Below are 23,756 nucleotides of genomic sequence, written 5' to 3'. Positions count from 1 at the left end.
CACTGGTGACCCACTGATCTGCTGATGAGACATGCACACGATGTCAGGTGTCTGGAAGATGCTTTAGTTGTAATTACATCAGGATGTAGTTGCTAGGCAACCAATTCCTTCTCTGTAACATCTGCAAACACACTAACCATCATTGACTGTAGTTAATAGTTGATCTTACCTGACACAACACTTCAGTGAGAACTGACAATATATATTAAATAACCAATCAACAAGGTAGCTGTGAGGATGAGGATTCATGCAGTACCTGCTTTCTAGCATGACCGTTGTAATTTGGTGGTGGACTTCTCTCATCAAGGCTTATAGAGTAGCAAGCATATTCTTATCTCTTCTGTTTTTTTCCTGTCAGTAATAATAACCAAGCACACTGCCTCTAGAAACTTTGCCAGATAATTGAGGGCTTGTGTGTGTGACAACACTTAGTAAAACGTGCACTTTGGGTATAAGGCTCTTTTGGTTTTTTCCTCTGTGTGTTTGTGTGTGCGTGTGTCATTTCATTCCCTCTCCTGTTCATATATGTCAGGGTGAATAGTTTTTTTAAGTTTCACAATAACATCATCCTAGTAACTTGCTCACCGTCTAATACTTGCGTCTACTTGTCTCTCTCTCTCAGGCCTTTCACGGGGAGTTGGTTTCATACGTTTTGATAAACGTATTGAAGCAGAAGAGGCCATCAAGAGATTCAACGGTACTATTCCACCAGGTGGTGTGGACCCTATCACTGTCAAATTTGCCAACAACCCTAGCCAAAACCATGCAAAAGCATTGCAGCAAGCATACCTAGCTTCACCCACCAGGCGAATTCCAGGGCCATTGCATCACCAGTCACGCAACTTCAGGTAAGAGGATAAACTTTCAATTGATCCCTGGCATTCATGTAAACATGTCAAGGTCCAACATGGATGCCCAGAAATATAAGATCCATCCCCTCTAGACATCAGTGGAGATTTGTGACATCCTTGTATCTTATCAACTACTTCAAAATGATCCATTTTAGGACGTCATTCAGAAATTTGACAAAGTAAAGATGCTTTGGAGTAGTTGCTATGGCAACAGTGATAGGTTTTCTCCGCGTACATCTTATTTTGAATTCCTTATGCCCGTCCTGCAAAGTTCCCATGTCGTAAACTCTGCCATCATTATCATGTGAGAAATGTTGTATTGACTCCATGAAGTAACCATAGCAACAAGATGGATTATGGAACTCAACAAGACCTGATCATTATCATGGAACTAGAATTAGGTATTGGAATAATATCGTGTATAACTGAGGAGTGAGGAGTATGGTTCTGCATGTGTAATACATTAACATTAAGTTTTTTTAATGATAGTGAAACACAAAAGTTTGTGATTGAAGGTGTATGTATAAATTGAAGGGTATTTTATCAAACAAACGAAAGTGATTGCAAGTATGTCCATGTAATGTACATAAACTCTTCCATTTTCATCCTCTCCATACCGTCAATGGTTGTCCACTAACTAAGCCCTGGGAGTGCTATAATCTTTCCATTCTTTGACATTGGGACCCCCTCACTGGCTTGTAAAATCAGCTTCCCCTCCCTGGGGGTTTTCTTTGCCTTCTACTTTGCCAACCCATGTCAGCCCGTCAGTAGTATCTCAGTTAGTTACACTTCTGCTTTTGGTTGTCTCTTTTTTTTCTTTTGTTTATTTATATTTAGTTATATTTTGCCTTACAATAGATATTCTCCAATGGGAAATGAGATTCTAGGCAACGCCGGGATGAACAGCATTAACAACAATGGCCAGGGATGGTGTATCTTTGTCTACAATCTGTCTCCTGAAACAGAGGAAAGTTTGCTGTGGCAGTTGTTCGGGCCCTTCGGTGCAGTCACCAATGTTAAAGTGATGCGCGACTTCAGCACAAACAAGTGCAAAGGATTCGGATTTGTAACCATGACCAACTACGACGAGGCTGTTGTGGCTATTGCTAGTCTTAATGGCTACTCGCTGGGAAGTCGTGTACTCCAAGTTTCGTTTAAAACCAGCAAGCACAAGATGTAAAAAAAATAAAAAGTGAAGCCCGGCATCCAATCAACAAACAAACTGCTCTACTGAGACTTTCAAAGACCTTTGTTGTGTAACAAAGATAAACAATGTCTCTGTGCAAGTACAAAAGTTGTTTTTCTTTATAAAGGAAAAAAAAAGAATGCATCCTCTAAGGATTTTATGTGGCCAGAGAAAATCTGAGCAAACTATTGAAAAGAAAAAGAAACTTTTAATTTGTACCCCCTGATCATCAGATGTGAATATTCAGTTGAGATTTTTAAGATACATCCGTTGAGTTCTTGAGTGCTTTCAGAAGTTTTGACAAGACACGACAACAATTTTCCATTTAGGAAGTTAAATAGAAGTTCTTTCATGTTTTGAAGTAATTTTGAGAAAAACTTTGCTGATTTTTCAAGGAATTTAGCATTTACTTGATTTTTTCCAAGTCTTAACTCTGCACTTAGGATAAACTGTTTTTTTGAGAATGTCACATGATTAGGAATGGTATTCTTACGTGATCTGAAGTTTTTTTCCAACTCTTAGAGACAAAACTTCAAGGAAGTTTTTTTCACTTTAGCATTACATCATTATTATTATTATTATTATTATTACTAACTTTTAAAAATTTATTTGTGGATTTTTGCATGTATCATGTTATGTTGTAAAACAGGCTTGTGAATTTGTGTTGGCTAAAGCTCATTAGAAGGTAGTTTAAGAAAATCTCCATATTTTTTCCTTATAATTCTACAATACTAGATACAATAGCCAGTGACTGCACTCGTATATAGCTTTTGTTTCCACGAGGCAAAAGTATTAAATTTTATTTGATCTATGCCGAAGAACTTTGAGTTGCTTTGTGTTTTTATTTTCTGTTCTTCCTTTTGGCGTTTGTTTGTTTCTGAGGTCTACTGACACGACACTAGGGGAGAGGTACAACATTACTAACACCATCCCTCTGTCACCTTTTTTTCCATCATTATGATTTCTTTCCATTCATTTCCGTTATTCGTTAAATCCGCTGCGCAAATTTATCATTTCTTTTATTGATTTTTACCATAACATAAAAGTTAAAAAGTAAGGGGGGACCTTGGTTGATCAAATTTGAAGTGTGAAAATTTGTACATTACATTGGTGCAAGGGGATAAAGGGAGATTTGAAGAAAAGAGATTTTTATTGCAATTACCAAGCCCAGTGGAGATGAACAAACATGCTCTTCTATTTTTATACCTGGTGTTTAAATGTGCTTACATAGCAACATAAAGAGAGGTGTGGTTTGCATATTGTATTTGGGGATTATGCATATTGCGTGTTGGGTCTCCACTGGGCTGCCAATCACAAGTCTTTCCATGGACAAAATGCAAAACTAACTAGTAGTTCAAAACCCTTCATCGATAGTTGAAGGGTCTCTAAGTAGACTATTCTTCCTGCCAACCTTCAAGAGACGTTAAAAAAAATGAAATGAAATGAAGTCAAGAAACTTAGACTAGATGCTTTTGATGACAGCCATTTTTAAAAAGTATAGACTTTTCACACCAACGAAGGAAGACACATTTTGTACAAATTCAAATTTAGAAAAATGTACTTAAAGAGACTCCAGCCCACTGTTGGTAGAAACCAGAAATGAAAAACAACCAAACCAAAAAAAAAACGCTCTTCCGACACTGAACCTCAGACTTGCATGTTTATATATTATGTATATGTATGGTCACAAGTCTTGTACATAACGAAAAATGAATTTTGCTTCTGTAAACTATAGTTTTAGTAGAAATTGTAAAAGTTGCCGACAGCTCTAGAACTGCCAGGTGGGGGAGCCGAGATATTTGCAATTTCGGCGACCCTAATTCTGTTGCTCAATGGAGATGATTTAGTGCTATTTTGGAGTGTAGAATCAAGCCATAAGGACGAAGCTTCAGGACCTAATGTTGCTTTAACAACCAGAACCAGACAAGTGTTTTTCTGTTTTGTAGAATTAGTCTGTTTGTGACGTGTTTCTGTATACAAAAAAGTGCATGTTTCAAGATTCTTTTATTCATTTTATTCATTCAGTCATTCCATCTTTATTCTTGCCACTACAAAAAAAAATATTATGAAAAGAAAAAAATCAGTGCACAATGACAGCTGCATTTCCATTAATTTTAAATTTCAGTGCAAAAAATTAAAGTAAATTTTAAAGTGTTACAAAAAAAAAAAAAAGTTTACAGCCAGCCAGCTGAATTCTCTTAATCTTTAACATATTCTAACTTAAATCTTACTTTTGAATTGATGATTACAACAATATTATGCAATCAGCCAGGGGCAGGCAGGAAAGGTTTGATGTTTGTCAGTTGAATGAGTTTTGTAAAAGCAGCAAGTCTTGGAGAAATACCAGCTAACATAGTGGTAGCTAAACAAAAACAAAAAAATACTACATTTGTGAAAACACGCAGGCTCATATGATGTTTAGGCTGATATATGTATAATTAATTCAGTTTGGTTCGTCTTGTCGAAAGGCATATCGAGTACACATGTGGGTTGCAAATTTGTAGCCAGTTGGGCTCAGCTGTGTGATAGGAACTCCCATCCATTTTATAACATCTCCAGAGACAACAGTGCTGCTTGCTAATTCAAAGCCATAGTTGCCATACAAACAGACGTAGCAAGGATTTAGAAGATATGGGAGGGGGGGGGGGAGGAAAACAATAGAATAATTGAGCAACATAACCAATCAAATTGAAGCAATTGTATAAAATTTGCATTTCTGTCCACTTTCTTGATTACAGAGGGCAGGATTGTATATGGACATTTGATAATATGGAATTAATAATATTCTATACAAAAAATTTACTGAATTAATTTGGTAACAATTTGGTACCTACAGATCTAAGAAATATCTGTATATAATGGATCTCAAACCTCTATCAGACTGCAAGGCTTAGAAAGAAAAAGAAAAAAATACTTCATTATTCTAGAATTAGAGATAACTTATTTGACATAAACCTTAAGTTAAAACCATTATTGAAAGAAAATAATATATTACAGATAAATTCTCCTTAAAAAAGAAATTATTAATTTATTACATATAGGTATGTCTAAGTGAATAAAAAAAGAAAATGCTGGGTTTCAGAGAAGTTACACCAAAAAAAATACACAAAAAATACAAAACTAAAGTTTACTATAAAGTTATTACTTTCGAGTCAAGAGAAGCTCACACTGCCACTGAAATAACCCAGTTTGGTAGGTTTTGGTTTCATTGTCATATTGACACTGCCATAACTTGTATTGATTTACAGGAAGTAATGGCATAGTATTCTGCTTTTTGTTAGTCGCCAGCAATTGTCAAAAATCGATGCCAGGCTACTGGGGGGGAGTAGTGTTACTGCTATTGTTACATTATCATTTCAACTGCAGGTATAGCAATATATACTGTACCTTTCAACGGTATTGATTTCAGAAAAGAAAGCTTCCAGTACACCCCTAGAACAGTTCCAATCAGACATCAAAGTAAACATACATGCACTACTTAAAGATAATCACACTGTCACCTTCTTATAGAGTTCAACTGGTAACTAGGGAAAAGAGGAAAGAATCAGGGTTACTTCAACTGGTAACTAGGGGAAAGTGAAAACACAGGATTACTTCTCATGGTAGCTGAGAAAAGTTAGGGTTACTTCATCTGGAGATTGAAAAATCTGGATTACTTAGTAGATTACTTGGTAGCTAGGGAAAGAGAAAAATCAGTAAACTTGAGATAGGGAACTGATATTGATAAATGCAGAGAAGATAGGTGGAAACAGCTAGGTAAATGACAAGGAAGCAAGGTGACACCCGAGTAGAGAAGTCCAGCTTAGATTTGTAGAGATGACAAACACAGGTCAGAAGAAAGACAAAACATTAGGTAGGTGTAACACTTGCAGGTGCTAGAGAATATTGTCTTGTGTTTCATTTTTTGCTGGAGTTCATCGCTCCCAATATCCTGACACCTAACTTTTTTCTATGTCAATAAATTGAATTTAAGGAAAACTTGGGGATTGTATTCTGTATAAAATTGCAGGGAAAATGGGGGAGCTACAAAAACTCCAGCAGAATGAAAACCAGACTTTTATGTTTTATGTGCAATATAGTTTAAGGTTGCACCCACCCCAACAGCAAAGACAGTGTACATAGTTTTTCACTTTATCTTTAGCAAGATGGCAATGATCGGGTGTGATCACTTGTACATCTTGTGTAAGTTTTGAGTCTTTCTGGGGGGAAAAAAAGAAGTCACTGTTCTTGTTTACCATCAGACCACATTGCATGTTCAGAATCGCCTGTGAATATTTCCTGAAATCAGAACTGGAAGAAAATGTAGTGAGATAATATAAAAATAAGGGAAGCATTGCCCTGGTTACAGTGCATGTAAGTTATGGAAAATAAAGACCATATTTTTTTGCTGTTGATCAGTGGTACTAATAAACAATATGTTTAAAGTACTCCAGCAGCTGGCTGTATCATGTACAACAAATACCTTACAATGGAATGAGTATGTTTCTCTGCACTTGGTTGTTTGCTAATTCTTCCTCGCACTACTGAGATAGTTCTTACCGTTGCTCCTCCTACATTTGTACTTTTTACATGTCAAAAATACCTTAATAAAAGACATAAAAATGGAAATCCTGCATTTTGGCTTCTATCTATGCTCTTGTGCTGTGCTGACAAACCATGTACTGAATCTGCGTCTGCAGCTCACACAAGAATGGTATGATGTATTTAGTATTAATCTATGGCTTTGTGTTTGCTGTCTAAAAGTTTTGGATGTTTTTTGACTGGATATACCCTGATGGTTATTCTACTTGCAACTTGGAGATTTACACACACACAAAATCAGGCACTGATGAAAGAATATACACTCTCACTGGCCACACAGAATTTTATTTATTTTTTTATTTTTATTTTTTTTAAATGCAATAATATTAATAAAAATGGCCAACGTAAAATAACAAGATCCTGTGTGTGAAGGAAATGGTGCAGCAACATTCAACGAATTACAGCATGGGTTTCTTCCTTTGTAAACATGCTTAAATTGGTTGCCATGGTAACGTGTCTGAGCGAAAGTGGATGAAAAAAAAGAAGAAATTGGCAGACCTGCTCAATTACATTTGACTAATAATTCCAATAAACGAAACGGTTGACAGCGATGAAATGCATTCATCTACCCAACCTAGGAAGCTCACATTGCTGGAAGCTGCAAAACAACACTGGAACACAGTCTTCATGAAAACATCAGACATGGTGAAAATAATTACATTGCGAATAGTAATCTTGTCCTCAGGATACACACAACAGACTACAGGATCAATAATGAGTCAATATTTAAAAAAAAAAAATTGAAACCCTTTGTCCCCTTATTGTATTTCACCTTTTCACCGTCTGAAATAGCTGATGAAATATGAACCCATCAAAGAGTATTGGTTTGAAATTACTTCATTGTGGTCTCGTTCATTTTTCTTCAAGATACTTGTAAGGGCAATATCCATGGGTTTTTTCTTTTTTTCAAATGTCTGAAAGAAGTATTGAATGAAAAAAGTATTTCAACTGTGAACCAAAAAAAAAAGAGCTGATTGATTCCTAGCCAAGTTGAGTTATTTGAATTAGTGAAGGACCAGTTACTTGAATCCACAGTAGCTCTTAAAACAAGATTTTGATATCGTTATTGAAGGTAGACAAGTGAAAAGATGATTGCTTCTTATATTAGAATTGGTGCAGACAACAAGTCGTGGTGTTCTCAAAAGGTCAATAACCCTTTAATTGATAGAGAGAACAAAGATTTAGCCTGGCAATAGCCACTGGTTTGACTCTATTGACATTCTGAAATGGTGTGCATGAAAAGGATCGCCGTCTTTGTATTATTGTTTGTGTCGTCTGAGTACCCTTTCCAGTCTGATGCACAACATATTCTGTGTTTCATTCGTATGTTTGATGTCCCATTTTTAGAAGTAAGAAAACTCGTGAGACACTTTTTCACCAACATGTCTGGGATAGATTTAAACAACTCTATATTTATCATTAAAATGTGGCAGTGTAAAATAAGACGCCGTGTCTTATGTTTGATGCCCCATTTTTAGATTAAGAAAACTCTAGTCTGAGAAGCGTTTCACCAAAGTGCTGGACACTGTTGAAATGCCTCTCAGGTTCAAATAATAATCCTATATCGTTAAAACGTAGCACTGTATATGTTTATGCCATGTTTTATGTTTTAATATCCCATTTTTAGAATTAAGAAAACTCTAGTTTGAGAAGCGTTTCACCAAAATGTCCAAGATAGGTTCAAATAACGCTATGTCATTAAAACATAGCACTGTACAAAATAAGATGCCATGACTGTCATTTATAGGTCTTCGCAAACCTTATTTATCAAATTCATTTGCTCCCTTGGTTTTCTAGGACACATTGTCAATTTCAGCTCTAATGTCATCTTGTACAAATTTGTCAATGTTAATTACTCCCTGGAACGATCCCAATCAATGATCAGCAAAATTAGTGCAGAATTGCCACTGAAACTTCTGGCTGACTAAATTAACTAAAGTTAAACAGAGTAGAAAATTATAGTCCTTGTGCTATCACCATGAATAGAAATGACCAATTATATGTGTTAATTGCCATTTCTGTCATCAATTTATGCTTATTTTTGTCGTCAAATTATTCTAACAAAGCAGTGACATGTTGGCTTTATGAAAAAAAAAATTTGCAGATGAGATGACACATACTAGATCTGACACACAAAAAAATGCTGACTGGTTTTCTTGTCCTTCATCAAAGACAGATGGTAACTGGTTGTGTGGAAGTCAGCGGCATGGTGGCACAAATAAAAACAACTGTTAGTAAATTACTGAAACAATGACTATGTCAGAGATGTAGGCAATGCAAGTAATTAGTATTATAGATGGCTATCGCCTGCACATTCCAAACATAAATATTTTTGTTGTCTCGGACATTTTTCCATTTTTTTTTCTGGTCAGATCAGCAATCCTTGAAAGTTTCACATTTTTGGCCAAATTCGGTTGAATGTGATCCAGTGCAACTGAACAATGTTAATTTAAGACATATAGGTTCAAGCTGTGTCATTGAAGATGTTCAGTAACCAGACTCACTAAGTTTTGCTTGGCATACTTGCATACCACCGGATCAATTTTATAAATATAATGATGTGAAGGTTGTGACACAACTGAAAACTTGATTCAAACCCAAATGATGTAACTTGTATGGTCAGTTGATGCCTAACAATATACTCTCTGATGAATGTGACTATATATATATATATAGCCTGGAAAGCAGTCTCGTAAAAGATCAGTAATTTATGCTGTATTAATAAAATGACTTCTGTGTAATCTACAGTCATTATTCTAGTGCAGTAACAAATTAACATTTTTTGATGAGTTCACTAAAACATTCATGATTCTGCTTAAAATTCTGAGTGACATTACACACAACGAAGGTGTATTTCTGGTTATGAAACAAGATGTAGAGTAAAATATGTGAGAAGTCGCATCAAATTCAAATATCTTGTTGCTTTCTATGTCAATTTTTGTTTTATCAGGCAAACTATTAAGAGGTTGGTCAGGTTTTTTTATTGTTTTATTTTTGGCAAAAAATTTGAAAAATTCATACTGTGTATCGAACTGTTATATTGTTTTAAATTCTACAAGCAGCTGATTCAGAATCAATGTGGTATCAGTGCAAGAATTCACAAAGGTTAATTCTCTTTTTGTCAAAAATGTGAAAAATTTAGGCATACTGTATAATCGAACTGTCCCCATATTTTTGTTTGAAAGTCTATAAGCAACTGATTCAGAATCAGTGTGGTATCTGTGCAAGAATTCACTGGACAATGTATTGCACACATACGCTTTGCACAGAAAGATTCGAAGGATGCAAGAATGAATGCCAATCTGAAGCTATGATTCTGCATACATCATTTTTAATAGTGATGCGTTTAACAAATGGTCAGGGTCAGTAAAATAGCTACATGATCAACTCAGCTGATGTATGATTTACATACAAGTTATGCACACCCACACATGTCTGGTCTAATAGATGCTACCACTGTCATCCATTCACCTTTGACCTAGCTTTATGCGGCTTCTCATTTGAACTTTGACCTAGCTTATGCAGGTGTCAAGGAACTCAGAAAAAACTCGGGCTTGATGACAAGAAGGGCATATTACACAAGGTCAGAAGAACATTGCCCTATATTCAAGGACTACTTACTCATTACTAAAAATACTGAAATTGAGACAATTGAAACAATTATGCTATGATAAACAATTCTATTTTTCATGACAAGAATGAAAAGGACTCGAAAATATAACAAGTAGAACACAAACATTTCATAAGTAGCATACATCAGGAGTTCATCACACATTTTCCTGAAATATAAATTCTTGAATTATTTTGTACAAATTTGATCAAATTCTCAAAACTTCGCAAATAGAAAAAAAATCATCTAATTTGCAAGAAAAATGAAATATTTCTATTTGTTTTTATTAAATTATTCTGTTTCAAGGAACAACTCAAATATCCAACAATATAATAAACTTGTCTTTTAATTTTCCGGACAATTTTGCAAAGTATAAAAATTTTTAAATTCAGTTTGGCAAGGAAGAATACAAGTTGAGGAAGGTAGGGAGATGCAAACCACTGTTTTCCTTTGTAAATTGATGTAAAATAAACTATATATTATCTGTTTTACTTTTATTTCCTAGACCTATGAAGTCTTGTTTTCAAATTTCTGACAACAAAAACTTCAACTTCAGCTTGGCCAGATTAGAAATAGTGAAGAGATGTGCACGACTGCCTTTCATTACCACTGGATGTAAACTGAACATTAATCCATTTTCCCAGACCAGTGAAGTCTTAATTGTCTAATTTATTTTTCCCTTTATTTTGCAAAGTTAGACAAACTCCAACTTCAGCTCGGCCAGATTAGAAATAGTGAAGAGTTGTGCACGACTGCCTTTCATTATAGACGGATGTAAACTGAACAGTAATCCGTTTTACCAGACCTGTGAAGTCTTGTCTAATTCCCATTATTTTGCAAAGTTAGACAAACTAGAGCTTCGACTTCAGCTCAGCTAGATGTAGTAAAGAGATGTACATGACTGCCATTCATTATCAGCGGATGTAAACTGAACAGTAATCTGTTTTACCAGACCCATACAAATTGAAGTCAGGTAAAATGCAGAGTCCATGATTCCGCAAACTGACGAGACAGAACGTGTTTCTTTTCTAAACCAAGTTTTCCCAATTTTCCTACTTGGAAGGCAATCCTAGCATGTTTTCCTGTTGTTCCATTCTTACTGAAATTGATTAATGGCGGGAGTGAATTGAAGCAATCTCTCTAGTAATTTAGCTAGGCAATAACACGCCACTTAGAAATGATGATGGCAAATACACTATCGACTGGCTTCCAAAAAAAAAGAGCAAAATTAGTACAACCCCATACTGGGGGATTCACTAGCTTAGACTTCTTAATGTTCTATAAAAAAAAAAACTAAATGAAGCCACAGATACAGCCAAATTAAAAGAAAGGTGCAGTCAAGTTCCAGACATGCAGACAAATTGAGTCTTGTGAAATTATACAGTTGTGATGCTCTATAGAATATACTTTATTAAGTCAATTTATTAAAAATGGTCAATTTTCAGCCAATTGAAATGAAATTACAGGAAGGGAAGTTAGAAGAAAATAAGTTTTATTCCCCTATCAAAATAAAATTCGAAAATTTGATACAAAATGCAAACAAAAGTTGTTCATTTTATGCTGGGTTTCCTTAGCAACAAGTCTAAAAAGTAACTTAAAGCCACCCATCTTGTTAGACTACCATATTTTCTTTCCTTTTTTTGTGTGGTGTTTTCAAAATATATTTATTCTACAAATTCAAAAATAAAACTATATCTAGTTGTGATCTGTATTTGATTAAAAAAATATGGATAGATTGAGCAGAATGGATGGAATTTTCCAATTAATGTAAAAGGAAATTTTTGAGTGGTTTGTTGTTGACCTGAACACAGGAAGTCTCCATGTTAATATGGCAGATCTTCTTCTCTGAATGTTCCGCAGTAGAAAAGAGCATGCATGAACATGCCCCGACCAATCCACTCAATAATCCAATTTCGTTGCAAACTTCATCCTTAATGTGCTCAATTTCAACAAATGGAGATTCCTTTTGTTCGGAGGAGTAACGCATGTCTACTCCATAGTTTCCATCATGGATAACACTTCCAGGCATACACAGGGAAAACCCTCACTATTCCATCACTGGCAAACTGATGTCAGGCTGTAATCGAAAGTGTCACATATCCTTTCTGTATGCTCTCTGAAGCACTACTTGCCAAATGCCCCCTAAAAGTAGAAAGTTTATAAGTGTTGATGAAATGGTGTAAAAATCGTGTTCAAAGGTGTTATTTTCTACAATAAGTTGTGTAAGGAGATAAGGGTACAATATGGCATCTTCATCATTTTCTTAATCTTGCAATGTAATGGAAAAAATCCCCAAGGCCTGATCTCTGGGTTTTTTTTGTCGAATATGAATAAAACATGGTGGTAAGATATTAGTATGGAAATGATATGTAAATTAATCAAGGCAATATGCTAATGATATGTAAATTGTTCAAGGTAAGATAGTAACATGCAAATGATATTCAAATTATTCACAGAGATAATGCCCAATGGTAGCTTCTTTCATTTTCTTAAACAAAAATTGCAAGAGATGAAATCTCAAAGGCCTGAAATCGATCAGGGTATATTAGCATACAAATTAATCAAGGTTTGATATTTTCATGCAAATTATATGCAAATGATATGCAAATGAGTTTAGCTGTGATATTAACATGCAAGATATATGCAAGTTATTCAAAGTGGGAAATTAACATGCAAATTATATGCATATTCAACCATAATCAACTGCACATTCAAATAAAACCAAAATATTTTCATGTCAAAAAAACTCTCACTCTCACTAATATTTTCTTGAACTGAGAACAAAAATGTCAGAAAATAGAGTTGTATTCTCACCAAGCTTGTGCAGATCATACTTGGTGTTTAAAATCAAAATAAAAAATAGACCTTCTTAGGTCTTCTGAGTGTTTTCTCATCACCGTGAACTTCTCTTTATTCTACTTTTGAAACCTAAAAAGTGATGAAACCATGTAAAATTGGACTTGCTCCCAGAATCGGCATTTCCTCACTTGTGAAGATAGCAGTTAAATGTCTTCAGTCAAGTTCTATTGCTAAAGTCAGATGCTTACAAGACTATACAGTCCATTGTTGAGGATGTTTATCTTGTTTGTTTCTCTCACTTTGTCAGTGAAGTTACAAAATCTCAAACGACCAAAACATTAGAGAAAGCGATAAAGTAGTAAGCTATCAATATTTCAATTTGAAAATTTAAAAAAATGTGACATGGCTCAAGCATTTAAATGGTCTTACCAAATTATGAAAAGTAATATTATTTTAATACTATGCAAAATATTTTTTCTTGGCCAATGACATGATTTCATATTTTAATGGTCCAATCAAATTACATATAGGAAACACTTGGGTAATTTAAAAGCAGGTACATTGTTAGTCAATGAAATCACCAGGCTCAAGATTTTGATTGGTCCAATCAAAATATGAACAGCAATATGGTAATTTTATGCAAAATATTTGTTGTTCAGGATGATATTGTTCAAGAGCACTGGAGTGGTCCAATCAAATTAGAAATTTAAATGTGAGTAAATGTCATTATTTCAATATCTGATTGGTCCAATCAAATTCTAGAGAGCAATATGGTAATTTTTACTGGCAGCCATTGAAATGTACATGATGTCATTCTTTCAAGATTTGATTGGTCCTATCAAATTCTAGAAAGCAGTATGGTAATTTTGTCAGACAGAAATGCAAATGTTGGTGAGTGAATGATATTGTTTCAACATTTGAATGGTCCAATCGAATTCTAGAAAGCAATATGGTAATTTTGTCAGACAGAAATGCAAATGTAAGTGAGTAAATGTGATTTGAGTGACACCATCATGAAGACATAGGAGAGTCAAGCTATGGCCATTTGAGGTTTAACCTGTCCATTTACTTTGCAAGACAACTAGGCGTAAATCAGCCAACATAGATTCGTGTGCAATTGCATTGGAATTTGATCAAGCAGAAACGCATTAGCCAAAGCCTACATTATTGAGTTTAAAACCGTAACACACAGACAAGAAACTGACGCAAATGGGAAGCTTGGCTATTCTAGCTTCCTGAATAAGACAATAATTTTACATTTCGCAGAAGGTGACAAAATAATCAGAATACGGTGAAAAATGTTCATGTGCCATTTTCAAAAGTGTTTTGACAATATAACGGTAGGATTAGTATTCAAGGAAATGGATAAACTGAGGAGTAATAAATGATGGGACAATGGAAAATCCATGACCTTTGTTCTCCGGGACTGGGAATGTCAGCGTAGATTTAGAACTACCTGATATAGTAACCTAAAGCAAAATTCATCTGTAATTATGCGGCTACTGTGTGTAGACATGAACCATCTTGGTTTTAAAAATACAAGTATCTCATTACTAGGAGATTTATCCAGCAATAAATTCATTATAAATTTTGCACCACTACTGATCAAATATCCAGTCATTTTATTTTAACCAAAATTTATATTATATAGACAGAAATCAGTAATTTTGCATGAAGTGGATATTAGGTTCATGAATTTGACCAGAGCAACACGAAATGTAAATTATGTTTTCAAATTTAGGATATTGACAATTATAATATCACGTTTCAAATTTATGGTTAATTTCAGAAGTGCTGGTAAACCGATGAAATTAACACGGCGTATAATTTTCAAGCTCAGTAAAAGGTCTATTTCATGAACAAAATTACGGCTATAAATTGTCATCGTCTGTGTTCATTATTCAGTGGCATCAAAATACAGAGGAAACATATGCAAATTTGATGAGATATGTCCCAGAGTCAATTCAGTAACAGCTAGCCCCAGAATGAATTATGTCGCAGTTGATACTTTCCTGGGTCGAATTTTTAGTACTTGCGATTTGACCCTGGGAAGTATCAACTGCAACATAATTCATTCTGGAGCTTAGCTATTATATATATATATATATATATATATATATATATATATATATATATATATATATATATATATATATATATATATATATATATATATATATATATATATATATATATATATATATATATATATATATATATATATATATATATATATATATATATATATATATATATATATATATATATATATATATATATGACTTTTATGAGTTTACATTTTGTGATTTTTTTTTCAAAAAGAAATTATTGTGGTATCGTAAAAGGAAAATATGGAACAGTTGTGATTACACCCACTGTCAAACTTTAAAAATTGAAGCTGATATAAGATTAGAAGTCCACAGACTTTGTGTTTATGTATCATAATCAAATAATATAACACATCAATATGACACAGAACCCCTTACCCCACAAACACACATAGCTTAACACCTACCCCAACCCCCTGATCATCATTATCAGGACTAAAGTAACTTTGGCCATGATTAACCTTTGAAATACAAAATTACGTATTCAAAAACTTATTAATATGTGAAAGCATGATACCAAGCATTTTACCACAGGGAGCCCAAGAACCGTGTTATAAATATATAAATAAATAAATAAATACATACATACATACATACATACATAGACAAACACACACACACACACACACACACACGCATACTTTGTTTGTTTGTTTGTTTGTTTATTTATCTGTTTATTTGTACCATGGTTCCTGGACTCCTCATTATTTTTACCTTCTTACTTAGGAACAGAGGTTTAGGAACACTCACTCGCATGGTATCGTGGATGACATGTAGTAAATCAATCAAAAAATGTTTCCCCTTGTGATTGACTGACCGCGTTTCTGATCTAATAAAGACACAACTCACGTAATGTCATCAGACACAGCAGCAGTCCACTTCACACCTTGGTATGAATGTGTTGTCCATTTTATGGATGTAACCCGATTAAGACTACAATAGATCATTTAGTTTCCCTGACCATACAATAGCAGAACACATCAACGCTTACATTCTATGCTTTCTATCAATAACATATTAGTCAAGCAACTTCAAAGCGTAAAAAAGTAGATTCCCTGCACGTAGATGAAAATAACATATCATATAACACATACTTTCATAAAACCTTATTCTGTTAACTATTTTTATTCTTTTAATCTATATATTTACTAGTTTGTTTTAGCACGAAACACTTATTGCAGAACATCCAATGAAGAAATGTAGTTTTCTTAACGGTTTGAACCCACCCAGTGCCAGCTGAGTTTGATTAGTTATCGGTGGCCAAGTGGTTAGTTTGTATGCCTTTTACCACTGCAGACTGTGTTCGAACCCACCCGGTGTCGGTTGGGCTTGATTGGTCATCAGGGTTAGCTTGTATGCCTCTCACCACTGCAGCGGTGTGGGTTCAAACCCACCCAGTGCCCACTGGGTTTGATTAAAAATTGACCAGGTCTGTATGTAACAAAGGTGATGCTCACTTTGACCCTGCCAAACAACATATATGTATATTATACTCCAGTTTCCTCCTGTCTCTACAACACTAAAGCACTGCTCTATGGAGACCATTCAACAAATTTTATTTTTTCCATTATTATCTAAGTTTACCATAGACCCTACACATCCATAGACTCTACAACCTACATGTGTAGGTGCGATGGTAAACAAAGCACCGTACGGTGTTAGGGAATGAAATAAAAACTGGAATTATGAGTAAGATATCGCGCTGTTAGCATAGCGGGATTAAAATATGATATTTTATGATTAATAATTCATTTCAAAAACAGAGCTTACGAACTAAGCATAATGTCTCAAATTCAAGGTCATATTAAATCATACCAAACACAATTAGTTATCAACTTTTTTTAATCATAAAATCATTATTTGTCCATACTATTTGAAAATTTGTTGATGTTGTCACCACCAGGCATCATGTTTAAGTATTACAGTAAGAGGAACTAGGAAACCTACACTGTTTGGTAGGGTCAACATAAACACTCACCTTGCATAATGTAGCTCCCACTGATGCAGGATGGGTTGAAAGCCAGACTCGAGTGGTATAAGGAATGAGGTAACCGCTTGGCCACCAACAACCCACTTAGCCTATCAACTTCTGTACCAGGTGGGGGAGATACGATATTTCAGTTGACACCAAGGTCAAGGTACTTTTATATCCACATAGAATGGATACAGCTGAGATCTAGTCCTTTGGCATTTTAGGATGATGGCATGGCATTAATACTACATCTACTCTGAGTAAGCCAATGATAACTTGTATCATCAATTATATAGCAAACCCCAGTTGTTTCTGAAAGGAGCGGCTAGGGCTTAGATTTCAAAAAAATCACTTGACCTAGTAAGAAAAATACAGTGCGTAAAATCTCTGTGTTTAAATGTCTAGTAAGTATTTCCTTCCAATTATAGAAAATGACTGTTTTCAATACTACCATAGTAATACTGATGAGTGGGCATGTTCCAGTATGTTGTCTTAAGCATAACTCAGATGAAGGAAGAGGGTTTTTTTATTTCTAAAACTGGAAAAAGTGAAGATGCCTTTTTTTTTTCCTCAAAAATCAAATCACATGTGTGAAGTTAAAGGTTATTGACTCAGAGGGGAAAACATATTTAAACATATTATGGCACCTGGAAGGTTAAAAAAAAACATGAAATGTACAGCACCTGGCAGGTAAGGAAGACATGAAATATACGGCACCTGGGAGGTTAAAAAAAAAAGAATGCAATGTACGACACTATAGGCAAGTCAATAACATACACACTCTGCGATAATTGTTTTCATCTTGCAAACATACTGACTTTAATAGTAGTATGGAAAACAGACAAGTGTGACATTTCTATCTACAAGAAGTATGCATCCCATGTACAATGAACATTATAGGTGTGAGGGCATTATCACACACAGTATATGAAATTGCAAACAGAGCTGTTTTTTGAGTTACTGGAAAGGCATATGCCAAACTAAGAATAAGTTGAATGATTATTTTGTGCAAATACATACTTCATGGGTGAGCTAGAAAACATACCATGACACTTTTAACCGATGGCGTTCAACAAATAAAAAAATATGCATTTTGGTCTATTTTATTTTAAAAAATGAAAGTTGTTAATTTCTGTTTTGTTTTCCAGAGCTATAGAGATTGACTTCCTTTTTTCAAAAAAACAGATGATGTTTCGTTTTTAGTGACATAAATTGCAATAGTAGAGCACTAAAAATAAACCGTAAAGTAGCCATAGGGATGACAAATGGATGTTTATTTCGGATTTTTTAATTTTTAAGACGACCCTATGTTTTTTATATTTGTAAAAAGAATGTGAAACTACATATACTAAATCCTTTGTAACTCAATAAATTGCAAAAAAAAAAAATTTTAAGTTTAAAATATTTGTTATTGTACATACAAACTTTTTTATACACTTCAGCTTTTTTCTAAATTATTGGGTTAAAATTAGTGGTGTAGGTGACACTGATTCACATTGTTTTGTAAAGTAGGCAAACACATAGTAGATTCGTCTTAAATATTAAAAAATCCAATACCCATTTGTCATCTATATGCTCACTTTAAAATTTATCAGTTCGAAATAGCACATTTATTTTGGACGCTTTTTCTGCAAAACTTTATTTGCTTGTTTTCAATACAGCAGTAAAGAATTTGGTAAATGTTCTTATATAAAAAAGGCAATTTTCAAGCAAAGTTGACTTTTTAAAATGCTTTCTTTGAAATCAAATTCAAGTCCTAATATCTCACTCAATTTGCATCATCAATGGCTGCTCAGCTTTCCTATATTTTATATAGTTTATTTGCATCACATTGCACAAAGACTGCCTATAAATTCCATTAATTTGATTCTTTAGAAATGTTTAAGTCTCAGTTCCAAGGATGAAAACCTATTTCTAAAGACTATTGAACATAGGTGAATCAATTTACACTGCCTCCATTTCACCATTCAACACTTTTGTGTTGTTTTTAATATGATTTTAATACTCTTCTCAATTTCAGCCATGCATGGCTTTTTATTGATTTTATCACTTGGAGTTTTTAGCAAACTGGGATCACTTGAATTATGATAAAAGAAAATGACCCTCTTACTGTCTGTCTGTCTGTCTGTCTCTCTCTCTCTCTCTCTCTCTCTCTCTCTCTCTCTCTCTCTCTCTCTCTCTCTCTCTCTCTCTCTCTCTCTCTCTCTCTCTCTCTCTCTCCTCTCTCTCTCTCTCTTTTCTTTGTCTCTATCACTATAGTATGTCCTTTGTCTTTTTCTCCTTTCACTCTTCACCTCCCCTTTTTATGTCTCTAATATTTGTCTATTTCAGTCTGTCTGTCTGTCTGTCTGTCTGTCACTAACTCTTCTCTCTTTCTTTGTCTCTAGATATAGTTTCCTTCTCTAGCCCTCTCCTTCCTCCTTCAGCACACCCAACTTTCCCCTTCTCCATCCTATTTTGAAACATTGTTACCATTGTACCATTATATCCTTCACATGACTTTCCTACTTTATGAGAAGAGAGAGACAGAGAGAGAGAGAGAGAGAGAGAGAGAGAGAGAGAGAGAGAGAGAGAGAGAGAGAGAGAGAGAGAGAGAGAGAGAGAGAGAGAGAGAGAGAGAGAGAGAGAGAGAGAGAGAGAGAGAGAGAGAGAGAGAGAGCTTAAGCAACTAATAGAGCAGCTACTCTCCACTCTAATAGTCAACATCTTTGAACTGCACACGATCCCATCCTTTCTATATTTACAGGATTTATTGCAGGAATTTTCCAATCTACCATTGCATTATCCAATTCATCAAAAAACTGTGACAGTCAAGGTCAGAACATCGTCAAAGGAAATTGACAAATTTGCCTAGTACAAAGTTAAAAAGACGTATTACACATGATATATAGCAATTAACGAAAAACAGCAGATCTATAACATTCTTATCTGGAACTAGGTCAGGATAAAAATGTATGTCTCTTGAAAATATCAAAAGAACTGTTCATTCTCCGACATTTCAATGCGGAAACAAAATACTCCCCTGTGATACACACGAGATATGCAAAGGAATGTCATTATAGGAATCTAATTAGAAAAATATGAAAAAATGAAAAGAAAGTATACTTTTTTCTCCCATTTGAATTCCCGAGAGTCCAACTATCTATCACCTGGTACTCTATAAAAGTACGAATAATTATCAGTGTTCTACTTTGTGTATTTCTGACAAAAAAAAACCCAAACTTCAGAAAATTTAGACAAATTAGCTGCTATACTAAAAACCAAAAAAATTGAAACTCACTGAAAGGAAGAAAAAGATAAAAAAATAATGTTATTTAAAATCAAGAGTAATTCTTTCATCGGTAATATTTTTATGATTTTTAAAAATTTTGATTTTTTTGTGCTTGGTGAATTTTCTCCCATTTTCCTACAATTTTATATTTTATGGTAACCAAATCTGACGTGTATTTATGTACAAAACAGTGGATAAAGTTGTAGTCAGAAATACAATGTACTGGAATGTACAGAGAATAATAATGTGTGATTTTAAAGATGGAGACTTTGGTCTGTTGATTGATGAAAATTTTACAGGAATAAAAACAAACTAATGGTATTCGGTTTCATTTTTTGGGAAAATCTTGAGCAGGGTTGTCAGTTGTCATGCTCAAGCCACAATCTGATATTTTTTGAAGGTCAAGAACGTGTAATAATGTTTGAAAAGAGGAGAGAGAGAGAGAGAGAGAGAGAGAGAGAGAGAGAGAGAGAGAGAGAGAGAGAGAGAGAGAGAGAGAGAGAGAGAGAGAGAGAGAGAGAGAGAGAGAGAGAGAGAGAGAGAGAGAGAGAGAGAGAGAGAGAGAGAGCGAGCGAGCGAGAGAGAGAAAGTCTCAGAGAGAGAGAGAGAGAGAGAGAGAGAGAGAGAGAGAGAGAGAGAGAGAGAGAGAGAGAGAGCAACTATATCAACATGGTGTGCACAGTGCATGAAAATAATGAAGGCAGCCATTAACCAAATACATTGTGATGTTTTAATCATCCATGCGTATCTGAGTAAGAGAACGGTAACTGAAGCAATGAAGGCCTTTATGGTGTCAGAGTTAACAACTTGCATATATTAACTATGCTCTCATGTCTACTTACTACATAAGAATATAGCTTGTGACATCTTTATAACAAAACTCTAAATTAGCCAATTTTAGACAACAATGGTGAGCTGAAAAGCTGAACAGTAGCATGACCTCCATGTCGCATGTAATTGTAGCGCCTTGAAATAAGTACTTTATTCAAGTAGAACAGACCAGACAATAAGATGGCTAATATGTGATGCATACTAATTACTTCATTAGAAGTATCAAAGCTGTGAAAAAATCAACAGACGACACATTTCGGCAAAATGTTATGAATCTGACTAGATTTCAATGCAAATTTTTATTTTATTTCTGAGTCAGAAATCTTAATGAGTGAATCAATGTTGGGGTAATTGGATCACAATTTGATAGTCTGTGACTGCGTTGAGACACCTCTACAAGAGATTTCAGGTAATTTAGGTTTTTCCCTCGGGTGCAATTTTGACAAGGATTGTGAAGTAATTCCTGGAATTACATAATATTGGGTTGATTAAAGAGTGAGTGCACGTCAGATAGACAGATTGAAATTTAACAGTTTTCCCTTGGTACTTCATTACTCATCAAGATTCCATGACAATATGAGATATTAAATTTAAGAGAATAAAAAGGTGAAATAATTTATTTTCCACACTGGAAAAAAAACAAGAAAATAAGTTAATAATATAGTTGTGAAATTTTTTTTTTTTTTTAAATTTTATACATTTTAATTCTAAGTGTTTTTTTCAAATAGAATTCCTTGAAAATTTCTTCTTCTTTTCATAGTTCACCATGCATACTATCTCTCTAGAGAGAGAGAGCGCGCGCGCGAGAGAGAGAGAGAGAGAGAGAGAGAGAGAGAGAGAGAGAGAGAGAGAGAGAGAGAAAGAGAAATGTTCCCAAAATAAAATTATTATGGGATATTCTAATTTTTGCTATGTCCTCTTCTTTCTAACATCTTTTTAATCTTCTTTTAATTGGCAAAAATTAGAATTCAGGTGAAAATTCTTGTATGTCTTCACTTTCTATGTGTCTTTTTCAAACCATCCAGAAGAAAGGCTTAAGAGCCTTCCCTCATGTTATTAATAAAAATTGAATCTCTTCATTTTCTGAGAACTCAGCTCTTACTCCGTTTTTGGTTCACCTGATGTCGTAATTTGGAAATCACAAAAAAAAGGGGGCTTTATGTATTATTTTGCGTCTGTAAGTAAAATATTGTTGAAGACTTCATGATGTTGTCATACAAGTCTAAATTCTAAGTAGGGGCAGTCTAACTGAGAAAATAATAAAAATCCACTGAATATTGAAAATTTAATCTTAACAGCTAAAAACATATTGAGATTCTTTGAATACGCAGACGTCATGATAAAATGATTAAAAAACTGGCGACAAAAGTAGGTTTTTTTCAGTACTCTCCATGTTTCATTTTCTGGTTTTTATTATGTTTAATACTGTAGATCACTCAACAATTGTGTAATTCCTGGCAGGACTTTTCAGTTATACATCTGTTTTCCTTTTGTAGTAAAAAGTATTATCCCTGATCCAAACACAAATGAAGGAATTTCAAACAATGTACTTTTTATTTTGAAAGAGCCATCGCAGGAAAGAGATTGAATATTTTTTTTAAATTTGTTCCCTAATATTGATGTTCATTTGGAGACCTTGTATCTGAGTAGCATCAGAAATGAGAGCGATGATTTTAATCTTATACAATCTTTAGTTTTGTTATCTGGAGAGTTATAACTGTGTCAGTGTCGCATCAACCCTTTCATGTATATCAGTGACAGGCAGCCAAATTGAAACAACATCCCACTCTCAAAGTTCATGACAAACTTTTTCATACTTTTGCTATTTTTTTCATCAACTTTTCACCATTTTAGAACAGAAGTGACACATTATGACAAAGTAGTTGAAGGGTACTACAAGATCAGTCCCACTAGAGTCAGATGAATTGCTCCTCATTTTTGTACGATAAACCAGAAAGATAAACAATATATTGTTATACAATGCACAAAAAACAAACAACACAATTGCTGTTGTCTTGAAATACTATTTGGCAGTCAAATGGCTAAGGAATAGCTGTGTCTAACAAAGTGGAGGGAGTTGAAAAATTCCTGCTGTCATGGTAATTCCCAGAGACAAGAACTTATCATATGACACAGCTATGTGTAAACCAATGAGGACAAAGGAAATTACTTTACTGGAGGAAAGACTGTGCAGGAACCAGCTGTCAGAAGGTGATAATTGGTTAGGAGGGGAAATAAGGTGCTAATTACACTTGTTACACAAACTATGGTGTTGATATAACTGGTCTAACTGATAGTCAAGTGTTTAACTACACACACATGGTGTCAGTTATCTAGACCTCACACCATGGATACTGTCAACACTGTAGTCACTATTAATCTGGTAACAGGATAAACAACACTATTTACTGTCATTCAGACTCCAACAAGTTTAATCTCAGACCTCTATAGAGAATAGTGGTCTCCGAGGTTTTAATAGTGTACCCTGTCAAGCCACTGGTGAACTTGGCTATATGTGACGCCAAAAACTTTTCTGTCTTTGGACAG

The 23,756-nt window shown here is 34.4% G+C and overlaps 1 protein-coding gene across 6 annotated transcripts in view; it reads left to right on the top strand.

Annotated features, from left to right (window-relative positions):
* LOC144436351 (ELAV-like protein 2) overlaps positions 1-23,756 on the top strand; it is a 123,899-nt gene that overhangs the window by 36,214 nt on the left and 63,929 nt on the right. For 3 of the 6 annotated variants that reach the window (XM_078125127.1, XM_078125129.1, XM_078125126.1), the window contains 2 exons: positions 623-848; positions 1,689-6,639. In XM_078125127.1, the coding sequence (XP_077981253.1) occupies positions 623-848; positions 1,689-2,031 (569 nt within the window). In that variant the 3' untranslated portion in view covers positions 2,032-6,639. Of the gene's footprint in view, positions 1-622; positions 849-1,688; positions 6,640-23,756 lie in introns of those variants that run through there. The other 3 variants (XM_078125130.1, XM_078125128.1, XR_013480952.1) reach the window with 2 other exon arrangements.

The sequence above is a fragment of the Glandiceps talaboti genome, chromosome 6, assembly GCF_964340395.1.
Source record: "Glandiceps talaboti chromosome 6, keGlaTala1.1, whole genome shotgun sequence".
Lineage (NCBI taxonomy): Eukaryota > Metazoa > Hemichordata > Enteropneusta > Spengelidae > Glandiceps > Glandiceps talaboti.
The sequence above is the reverse complement of the archived record's forward strand: the minus strand, read 5'-3'. Positions and strand labels throughout refer to the sequence as shown.